Below are 11980 nucleotides of genomic sequence, written 5' to 3'. Positions count from 1 at the left end.
TATATATATATATATATATTTATTGAGCCAACTTACATGGCCCCTTCACAAATTAGATTTCTCTTTTAATTTATTTATTTTCAAATTAGTATTCAGTTCCTCTTAAAAACCTTCACAAATGTTACCACCATCTTGCAAATTAAGCTTCCACTAAGTCTTTCATATGTATAAATATCAGCCTCTTTGAACTTACTTAAGAAATTGATCTCCAAATAGAAATTCTCGGCCAAATTTAATCTTATGTATACTTGCATTGTTACATGCATTATCTACCGTTTCTCGATAATTGTACTTAACCTTTGATAATTTGAGTTAATCATTTTTCTTATCTAGGAACGGTACAATATAGATCGAATCTCAATGTCATTTATTAGAGCTTTGAATTGATATATGAAGTACACGTTGTTGGATTTTAAAAGGTACGAATATGATATGAAGAGTTGTGACTTTCATAAAAAAGTTGTTACTTTTATGAAAAGTTGTGACATTTATGAAGAGTTGCGATTTGTATGAAAAGTTTTGACATTTATAAAAGAATGCAACATTTCCAAAGAGTTGTGACTTTTCTGATGAGGCATAATAAACACTTGTTTACACAGTCTTTTGTTGTCTAAATAAAGAGATTCCTCTTATTTTAAAACACGAAAAAATGAATTTTTCTTTAACACAATTAAATATTCATGTACTTTGCTTCAGTAAGTGACTCACTAACATCATTATTTTTGTATGGATACACTGGTGAATAAAATTATTTTATCCTGAGGGAATCTATTCCTTTAAACCTCAGGTATTAGGGGGAATAATTTCCTTAAGCGAACATTGTGCATTTATTGGGTTCAATTTTTTCCTTCCTATTTCATTCTATTGTTACATATCCTCCTAGTATATGTTTTACAGTCATTAATTTATGCTTATATTATTAATCGCTGTTTTTTGAGTATATGATTTAAACTTTGTTATTTTTACTACTCCAAAGTTAGTTGTTATAAGTATTCGTTAGCATAAATTAAATAACATATGTTAATTAAGTATTCACACAATTATTCTTTTGGAATTGTTGAAGGTACAATAAAAAGAATCTCTTAGAGATCTATATTATCGTCTGTTAAATACAAAAGTCAAATTTAGTGTGTCATTGTAAGGATAAACGACCTTAAAAATCTTATAGTATATTGATATGCAGAGTGAACAAACAAAAGAAGAAAAAAATTTATTCTACTTGACATGGCTTCAAAGATGTTGTGCCAGGTGACTTGTAGAAAAATATAACTAGACTGGAGTTTCTTTTAATTCTAAAGACATAGATAACTACACAATAAATTAATAGCTCATATTCAACATAAAGTACGTATAAATTCTCAAATTTATTGTAAGTAGTAAATAGATTATGTGTAAATTCTCAAATTTATTGTAAGTAGTAAATAGATTTCTTGAAGTAACAAATGTATTTTTCGATACTGCGGTTATAATAGAAGTATAGTTCAAATTGAACTCTATTACTTTGGTATGCTGGTTCTTAAAAAGTACACAAACTGAATAATTTTGTGTAGTATTTTACCCCTTCAATATGATACATTCTTCCTTTAAGTTTTTATTTTAATAATTTCTTATGATACATTTAAATTAGGAACTTTAAAATGATATATGTAAAGTAAAAAATAGTGCTAAATTTTTTACACGTTAAAATTAGAATATGTTTAATTTTTTTGACCTTTTAAAATATATTTATCACTTCAACAAATATTATTTATTTATTAAAAAAAATAATATCTCAGATTGATGTTCATTTGATTGTTAAAAAAATATCAAAATAATGGCACTTCGAAAAAACAAAAGGATAATTATAAAATTATTGATGTTCGTTATCACATAATTTTGTATGTAAGATAATATAGTATTTTAATTTGAATGATAGATATATTTAAAGTATTATTATATAATAAATTTACTAATTTTCACTAATAATTTTCTAAAATTGCATTGCTTGTTCATAAACCCTTTCCCCCCTTTCCAGAAACGGGTTCATATATAAACAATCTCGCCATTTTCGGCGATTTAGGGTTCGTTTGTCTCTGCAGAAAATGGCAAGTTCTCTCTTTTTCTCTTTCTATGTGTGTTTTTCATTGATAATTAAGTCTGAATTTTGCTATGTATGTGATTTTCTGCAGGCTGATTCGCGTGTAAAAAGGTGCGAATCCGTTTCTTTCACTTGTTTTTTTTGCATTTGATACCTTGCTTATTGTTGATTTTCTTTACTTGCACTTGTTATTTTGTACATAGGAGTATTGATCTGTTTCTCATAGTTGAATGTTTTAATTTTGGTTGATTTTCTTCATTTCATGTGAAAAGGGAAAAATTGGTTCTGTAAGCACTCTAGGATGTGGTTATTGAAGTGAGTTTAGTGTTTGAATCACAGTGGAGATGAAGAACATTGGATTATTTCTTCCTGTATGCGTGTGGGATGAGTGATACTAGCTTTTTCATGTGAAAAGTGAAAAATTTGTTCTTTTAAGCACCCAAAGTGTGGTTGAGTGGTCAATGAAGTGAGTTTTAATGTTGGGATCTTAGTGGAGTTGAAGAACGTTAGGTGATGACTTCCTTTATGCGGGTGAGATGAGGGATAGTAGGTATTCCATAAAATTAGTTGAGGTGCCTGGTACAAACACCATTTTTAATTTTTTTAAAAAGTGGATGTGGTTCTGTTAATTGTTACATTAGGTGATTTCTTCCTGTATGTGCATAAGAGATGGTAGGTATTCTATGAAGTTAGTTGAGGTGTCTTCCCAAACACCATTATTTTTATTACAAAAAAATTAAAGTGATTCTATTATTTGTTACATAAGGTGATTTCATCTTTTCCGTACAAGTTTGGGTGGATAGTGTTAGCTGGTAGTTGTATTGGTGGGAGATTGTAGGTATTTTGTGAAAGAGTTAGCTGGTAATTGTGCTGGTGAGACATGTTAGGCATTTTGTGAAATTAGTCAAGTTGCACGCAAAATGTTCCTATTAATTGTTTTCTCATTGCTTGATTTGGGTTATTGTTTTTTATATATAATATTTTTGTTTACTGTATTTGATGCTTCTTATCTTTATTAAAGTTATTTTTTAACTTTACAATTTACAAAAGAAGTACTCAAAGTTACTTTCAACTTTGAATTTTTATTCTTTATATTGGATGACTTGGTTAATGGAGAATTGGTATGGTTTTTTTTCTTCGAAAAGGAAAGGACACTGTATCTGAAAAGAAAAGGGGATTTGGTAAATTTTGATGACGTATCTTTTTGCTCACGAGGGAAGTAGATTGCATGGTTATCGAATATAGATGAGAAATATACAGGATTGAAACAGTTTGGATGAGCTTTTGGGCAATCATTTTTTTTTCTCAAAGAAATGGTCATCCTAGGGAGATACGTTGCTTTTCATTTGACATGGAGAAAACAATCGTGTGGCTTAGTTTTAGCTTCGTGGCAGCTTAAAACCTTCTGCATTTGATCTTTCTGTAATAAGTAACCAGCTTCCTAGAGGTACTATGAAGATGTAATTGACATTTTCTGTTACCAAGTCTTTTCCTAATTGATGCCGTAGTTCTAGATGGTATTCCAGCTCAATGTTTCCAACATTTTATGTTTGATCCATCAGTTATTGGACTAGAAAACCCTAGTTTTGGCCATCTTGGAATTTGATTCTTAAATTTACCTGTCAGAATGGAAGCTCATGAATGATGAACCATGATTGATTGCCAACGAAGTTTTGGTTATATGGATGATTAAAATATAGGGTTATATTTCCTTGTGGACTGGGAATCAGTGACTGTTATCAGAGGAAAAACGGATGCAGAAGTGCTTTTAAAGTGCAGGTTGTATAGTGAATTTAAAGCCAAAGCTGAGCAAGATAATTTTAGTGAATAAAAAACTACAGACATGAATTTTTTGAGGTCAACTTTTTGAATTCTCTGCTCTGCGTACATTTTGCTTCATCAAAGTACTTCAGTATTTAAATGAGTTATAATAGTTAGACTATTTTTACACTGCCTCTCAGCCTACTGCAGTCCTCTTTTATACGGGCTTTGCAACCACTGTGATAATGTGGAGGAGTCATATAGTAAATCTAGAACATAAAGAACATTGAAGGGAAAAGTTTTGACTTAGGGGTTAGATTTTTATTGATTGGATATCGTTATTGGCTGGTAGCCAGTTTTGGAGTTATCTCACATGTCCGTGTTTTTTGGTTGGACACATATCCCATTTAGTTTATTGTACTGCCGTGCTGGTAGAAAAAATTTACTTTGGTGTCACCTTGCTAAGTGAAAGAAGAGTATGTGGTTAAATCTCAACGAACTAATCTATTATTTTACTGAAAATAACTGGTATCATTGATTACTTGTGAAAGCACTAGTATCATTGATTGGTGGAAGTTGTTCAATAAGATATCATTCAAGCTCTAGCTTTCCAGTTTTTGGTCAGTCATTCTAAACTATAGCGTGGCTGACCCTAACTTGTTCGAGATTGAGGTATAATTGTTTTTAAACTTCTTTTAGTAGCATGCCATTTTTGAAAAAAGCATTTATTCCATCACACATTGCATCAATTGTCTTTCTCTTATTAAGTGAGTTCTCTAATATTATTTAGTAGCGAGCTTTTCTGTTGTTGCATCATTTTCAAAAAATTAATATTTCTGGTATACATTTGTGTGTAAGATGTGATTCTTTATATTATTGTTATTCAACTGGGTTGTTGTTACTTTCTGCACTTTCCAGGTATTCACGCTCTCCTTCTCCTTGGGAAGAAGAAAAGGTAAGATCTAGATCCAGGTTAAGGTCTAGATCCCAGTCTAGGTCATGGTCGAGGCCAAGAGGAAGATCTAGGTCCAGATCAAGGTCAAGAAGTCAAGGAAGGTTCGTTGGAACTTAAGTTAGTTTTTGTTAGGGCCTTTCTTCTTGTAATGTTGTTTAGTATCCCATGTGTTTGTCTTTTTTTGTGTCAAGAGCTTGTTTTAAGTTGCTAAAATTTATTCATCCATGGTTTATTCAGAGTTGAACCTTCTAATCCTGGCACCACACTTTATGTAACTGGTTTATCCACAAGGGTGACACAGAGGGACCTTGAGGAGCATTTCTCAAAAGAGGGAAAGGTTGGTGATCTACTTCATTTTATAAGCCTATTAGTTTCTCATTTATTTTGCATTCTCCTCTTTGCTCACAAGCAAGGTTTATTTTGCATAATCATGTGTAACCAACCGTATACTCTCTTGGCAAAAAGTTCTTTATTTTCCATTTTTTGTTTCTTTCTGAGTTGTTTATGAGTAGTATCTTCTCAACATGTACACTAATGACTTTTGGTGTGGTAGCATTTTTGGCTGGATTTTCTTTCCTTCGTCCACCCTCCAATTTTATGAACCTGCTCTGATTTTTTTCTTTTACTTTGTCTGCCAGTTAAAATCAGCTTTCTTGGTTGTAGAACCGCGTTCTCGTATATCTCGTGGTTTTGCTTTTATAACAATGGATAGTCTTGAGGATGCCAATCGCTGCATTAAGCACCTAAATCAGTCTGTCCTTGAAGGCCGCTACATAACAGTGGAGAAGGTGAGATGTTTCGTATTTAAGTTAGTGAAGCATGTACGTTTTGATTGCACTTCTATCTTCTTGTGACTTGGAGATTTTGTGGTTATATTCAGAAGACATTGCGTCAGCTTTGTCGGCAGCAATAAAAGATGATCTGTTCTTCCCTGCAACATTATATTCACTCAGCTTGACCAATGGCTTGCTAAAACAGCATTTCACATGCATCTGATCAACTAGACATAGCAACTAGATCGTCCAACATCTTACAATCTCAGCAAATACTGTACGGTCATTATCAACAATCTAACCCAGCATTGGTCTCTATCTCCCACAACTTTTTGCTTGGATGGAACATGCCAAATATCTAAGCTGCTTTAATGTACGACTAACATGATCTTATACTTGTTTATAAAAAGAACGTAGTTACCCTGCTTTGTCAACTTCCTAACCAAGCATGTAAGGGGGGAAGGTAAGCAACTTTCTTTTCTTTGCTAGGTTAAAGAAGTGTTATGCCGATGAATGCTTACTTCAAGAAAGAAGTATATTGTTTAGTCTAGATATCCCATTGTCATGTAAATGTGCACCTGTTTAGACTTCACGTTAAGAAAACCGTATGTCTACTTTTCAGTCACGAAGGAAACGCCCGAGGACTCCAACACCTGGTCACTATCTAGGGCTTAAGAACGCAAGGGGCGATGGTGAGTCCTTTCTCATTTCTCTTAGTTTTGGTAAATTTGGGCAAAATTTTTGTATTCTTGAACACTTATTTTTCTTTTGTCACAGGTTTTCGTGGCGTTGATCGTGGTGGTGACCGTGGTAGGTATCGTGGCCGTGAGGACTATGGGCGCCTTGAAGACTATGGGTACAGAAGATCTCCTCCAAGGCGTTTGCCTTACCGAGATTATTCTCCTAGGCGCTCGCCTTACGGGGGAAGGTCAAGAAGGGAACGATCCAGGTCATATTCTCCTTATGAAAGGAAGTATGGTAGATAGGCTGAAAACTGTTTGTTAAGGATCTTTATGCAATAATAGACATTAAATTCTATACATTTGAATGAGACTCAAACTAAAGCAATTGAACGACATTGAAAACATATAGAATATTCAATAACTGTGAGGTAAAGATGTGTTAAACATACATAATAAGCTGTACATCCTCATCAACTATAGATTCTGAATTTGCCTACAAAAAGAAGGGATTTTAGGTGTCCTATTAAATCTAGGTGGATCTCTCTCTCCATCACCCCACAAAGCATAAGCTTCTTCACCATGAACAGCATCATCACCAATCTCAACATCATCTTCATGTAATCTCAACTCAACTATTCTACTTATAAAAATACATATCAAACTAGTAGCTACAACATTCCATATTGTAATAAATAGTGCACCAACAAGTTGATAAACCATTTGTCTAACTCCTCTTTTCATATCTCCATCAATTATGCTGTATAGAAAACCAGGACCATACTTGTCTGAACCATAAAACATCCTCAAAAGTTTAGGTTTAGCAAATAGACCAGACAGGATTCCTCCTAGTAAACCTGCTACAGCATGTGTGTGAAATACACCTAAGGTATCATCAACTTTTTGAAAAAAGGAAGATTTTTTGTGAAGAACCATCATTGTGAACCATGGTATTGAGCCTGATGAAATTCCCATGAGTATTGCTGCCCATGACTCTACTATACCTGCCTCATTGGAGCATGACGTCATTTGACTAAACACGGACTTTAAGAAAGAAAGAAAACAAAAGATTCTATTCAAATGTATCGGGAAAACAGACTAGAGAAATTAAGAGGCTCGAAAGATAAATTTATAACTCAAAAAGGACTAGAATCCAAAAAAAATCACAAAGTTCAAATTCTGAATCGACTAACCTGCGCCAGGAGTGATACAAACAAGGCCAGTTATCATTCCTTGTACAGCTCCAATAACAGAACTTTTATTGTAGAAAATCATGTCCATAGAAAGCCAGACCAACAAGCTAGTGGCTGTGCAAATATGTGTATTAAGTATAGCTAATGATGTAATTAAATTAGAGGCTAATGGAGATCCACCATTAAATCCAGTCCATCCCATCCAAAGAAAACCAGCACCTCCAAGCATGTGAATTATGTTGTTTGGTGGAAAATGTTGTCTATCATGTGAATGTCTTGGTCCAACCTAACAATCAATTAATAAGTGAGTGACTGACTGTCAATCGGAACTGTTATAATCTGAATACTCAAAAAAATAAAATTAATATCATCTCACACGAAGTCTTTTTTATTTTGCTTATTTTGAGTTTAGAATTCTTCTCACGCTTTTTTTATCATGATTATCTCGCACCAGAGTTAATTTTTTGTTTTAAAGGTCCTAAGTGAACTCTATGGGAGAATATTCTAAATGATGTATATGATTGGTCATATAATAGAATCATCTATATCCATTTTTTAATCTTGATTAATTCAGATTCACGCCATATAAGATCAACTATACTGGATGCACTCCCTATCAATTTCTTTTATAAAAGAATATCTTACGGCCCGAACTCTAGACTTTTTATTTTAAGGAGGAAAAATCATATTCATACCATCGTAACAATAATTATAACAATAACATATTCAGTAAAGTCCATAAATGACATTTTGAAAGGATGAATGTACACAAATATTATCCCTAGAAAAACCTTTTTCAATAGATCCTTAATTGCTTCAAAGGAAAAAAAAAGGATAAAGAATGTCTAGTAAAAAAACTACTCAACAATAACATACTCAGTGTAATTTTATAAGTGGGGTCTGAAAATAGTAAAACGTATGCAAACCTTACTCCTACCTCCTAGAAATAGAGCTGAAAAACTCTCAATTCGAGTAATACACATAAAAATACTAAAAAAATATACCAATCTTATAGAGCTAAAAAAAACCATTTTCAATAGATCCTGACTCGAGAAAATAAAAATAAAATTCTAGTAAAAAATTATTTAATAGCAACAACATATTCAATGCAATTCCCTTAAGTGGGGTCTGAAAAAGGTACTGTACGCGAATCTTACACCCATCTGACAAGTTATTTCCGAAAAGCTCTCGGTTCGAGTAAAAAATATCGGAAAGATTTTAAGAAATTTACCCAATAAGCAGCAGTAAATCCAGCAACTCCAGATGAAAGATGTATAACATAACCACCAGAAAAATCAATAATGGGCTGAAGAAATCCAGAGCCCCATATACTATAAGCTCCAAATGTATATGAAAATGTAACCCAAAGTGGTACAAATATCATCCATGCATAAAAATTCATTCTACCAAGTAATGAACCACCTAATAATATAACAGTAATTGCAGCAAATGCAAATTGATAAAACACATAATCTGCTGTTGGGATATTATAATGTGAATATTTACTTAATAAATAATTTTGTGCCATTGATTCTTCTGGTTTACCAATGATTGGCATTAAATGTGTACCAAATGCCATTCTATGGGCCCATAAAACCCAACAAATTAAAACTGATGCAAATGCATATAGGCCCATAAAAGCTGAATTAACAGCCCATTTCTTTTTTACCATTGATCCATATAATATTACAAGCCCAGGTACACTTTGTAGGCCCACCATTGTGGCTGCTATTAATTCCCATGTATTATCACCTTTACTTAACCATTCTGGTGATGATTCATCTACTTGGATACCTTGTGGTAGGACTAAATTTTTTGGGTCCATTTTTAGAAATTTTTTTATTTTTTTTTGGTGTGTGTGGGGTTAGGAGACTAAAACGATGTCGTTTGTCTGAATATATTTTGTTGTTATAGAAAATATATTACATAACATACTAAGAAAAATTAGATCGGAAGAAAACTAAGTTGTTATAGTGATATGATGACTTTTACGGAGAGACCGCATGGGAGTTTGTGGTATTTTTTTTTGAAATCTAGACGTCGCTTGTATAGATCTATTTTGGATGCAATTGTTATAGAAAATATGTAATATAACGTACTGTTGTCGTGAAATGTTATTATAGAGGATAACTGTTTTAGAGAGATCGATATAGTGATATTTTTTTGTGTTTAAGGTTAATGAGGGTTAGATATTTATAACAAAAAAGTTTTGAGGGAAAATCAAGGTAGACATATAGGGATAATCTAAAAGTTTTTTGTATTTACTTTTGGATTCACTGATATTCATATTATAGCTGGAAACATGTGTTGTTTCAATAATTCTTTGATTTTAATATTTTTATTACATAAATTCAACAACTATATATGGTTATGTTCCTACTAATTGAATTTGGATTAGATTGAATTTTTTTCAATTTCCATATGAACAATTATTTGTAGATACAACTTTGTGTGTTTGGTAGAATTCAGTATTTTAGCTCGAATTCTATTGACTCTTTTATTTTATTTTATTTTGTTTGACTTAGTACATAATTTAAGAAGAAAATATTATTAAATATATTATAATATTCGTGTGAAAGGTAATATATATATATATATGAAAGTTTAAAGTTTAAAATCTTTACAAATATAAAATTTAGGACATCATTTTTTTTTCTATTTGTTGGTGAATCCATCATTTCTATTTATTCAATTGGTATCTAGCTAAAACTTTAATATGAAAGTATAATATACTATAAAAAATTCAACCAATAACAAGAAATTGTATCACTGTCTGCTGATGTATTTTATGCATAGAAAATGTCAAATTCAATTACAAAAAAATAATATTAAAATTTTAATATACTTGTGTCTAAATTTAATGATATTGACTTGTGATAAACCTATAGAAAGCAATTTTAAATAGACATTTTTCCAAACATTTTCTTTTCTTACTAATATTTCTATGTCATGAAGCTGATATAATGTTGTATATTGGGCTATATGATTGGTAATATTTTATTTTGGACTATGTATTTTTTAAAGTTTCAATTTCAAATCGTATTTAATTAATGTAATTTATAAATTATAATTGAATATGATTTTTGATGCTTTTATGTGATTCTGTATCTCAAATGTTCATATGCTCATTTGCTACATACTCACTTTAAGCGAGTTCACTTGAATTCAATTATTTTTGATTTAATATAATATAATTTAAATTTATTAATTTTAAATTAATTTTTACGATGCTTTCGAACTAATCTTAAATTGATAACAAGAAAGAGGAGGAAATATAAAGATGGAGAAATTAAGGAAGAGATAAAATATTAAATTCTTATTATATATGTATTTTACATAGAAAATGCCAATTTCAATTACAAAGAAAATAATCCAAGATGGTTATTTTTCTCTTCTAAAATTGTAATCAAATTAAATATTTACATTTAAACATTTTTTTTATATTTACAAATCCAAAAAAACTATGTACAAACTAGAGACCAATGACAAATTCGATAAAAAACCACCTTACTTTTTATTGGTGTGAAACATATATGCGCGATTTTAATTTGACTCATTTTTATTCAACAAGTTCTAAATTATTGTTTGTGCCCTTCACTTGATATGAGTTCAACTCGATCCAATTGCCTTCGAACCAACAATATATTTCAAATTTATTGACTTTAAATCTTGAATTCATTGTGTATTCAACCAATCTTGAATTAATACCAACTCGAAGTATCAACCGAATATGATTGTTTGTGGCTCTAAGTGTTTATTCTGAATTCACTTACTCTAAATATCTTGACCAATTACACCTAAGACGATGGATTCAACCGAATCCAATGGCCTCTTGAGCTCAAAGAGTATATTCTGAATCCACTAACTTTAAATCTTAAATTTCCGTGCGATTTCAACAAATCTTGAATTGACACCGAGAAGAACAAGAGAAGTAAAAGATGAAAAAGTATCAAATCTTGCTATATCTATGCCAAAAGATAAGCATAATGATACATCTTCTAATAATATAAAATCTTGAACGTTGCTCCTTAATCATAGCATAACAAGAAGAAACTTTATGTTTCTTATTATCCAATTTTTGTTTTTGATAATCTTTGTGCCTCCATGAAATTGCACTTCTATTTTCTTCACATGTACAATTATTTGATGAAACACATTGACCCATGATCTCTATAAATGTCCTAAAAACACCAAAAATAGGCAACAAAAATGAACTTTTTTTTTTTTTTATGAATAATGTTTCTCAAACTTTGTTTGTATGTGTTTTTTTGTCTTTTTTTTTTAAAGAGAGTTGAGAAGAAGGCTAATGGTACTTGACCCTACTTTTGAGCCACCCTTTAAGCACTATTTAAGGCTATATATATAGTATAATATCAATTTGGTCCCTTGATTATCAATAAATATTAATTTTGTGATATAGGACTAAACATATTTAGCGTTCAGTTGATAAAATTTTGAAAAAAATACTTAGATATTCTTTTAAACTATGCGAAATTGAGCATCTTTTGTTAATACTTTAGCATAAATATGCCTTTACTTTT

General features: G+C 31.2%; 1 protein-coding gene and 1 pseudogene across 2 annotated transcripts; one reads left to right on the top strand and one right to left on the bottom strand.

Moving 5' to 3' along the window:
* Positions 1-1962: 1962 nt before the first annotated feature.
* LOC107012115 lies at positions 1963-6676 on the top strand (annotated as a pseudogene). Its single transcript, XR_001455987.2, has 7 exons — positions 1963-2084; positions 2169-2188; positions 4757-4894; positions 5031-5130; positions 5432-5581; positions 6189-6258; positions 6344-6676. The product of XR_001455987.2 is annotated as a serine/arginine-rich splicing factor SR45a-like (transcript).
* On the bottom strand, positions 6645-9264 carry LOC107012114 (ammonium transporter 3 member 1-like). Its single transcript, XM_015211853.2, has 3 exons — positions 8671-9264; positions 7440-7725; positions 6645-7250 (listed from the first exon to the last, which is right to left on the bottom strand). The coding sequence occupies exons 1-3, from the start codon at positions 9262-9264 to the stop codon at positions 6724-6726; spliced, it is 1407 nt and encodes a 468-aa protein (XP_015067339.1). The 3' UTR covers positions 6645-6723.
* Between the last annotated feature and the right edge of the window lie 2716 nt (positions 9265-11980).

Source organism: Solanum pennellii, chromosome 3 (genome assembly GCF_001406875.1).
Source record: "Solanum pennellii chromosome 3, SPENNV200".
Classification (NCBI taxonomy): Eukaryota; Viridiplantae; Streptophyta; class Magnoliopsida; order Solanales; family Solanaceae; genus Solanum; species Solanum pennellii.
Note: the sequence above shows the minus strand (reverse complement) of the source record. Positions and strands in the feature narration are given on the sequence as shown.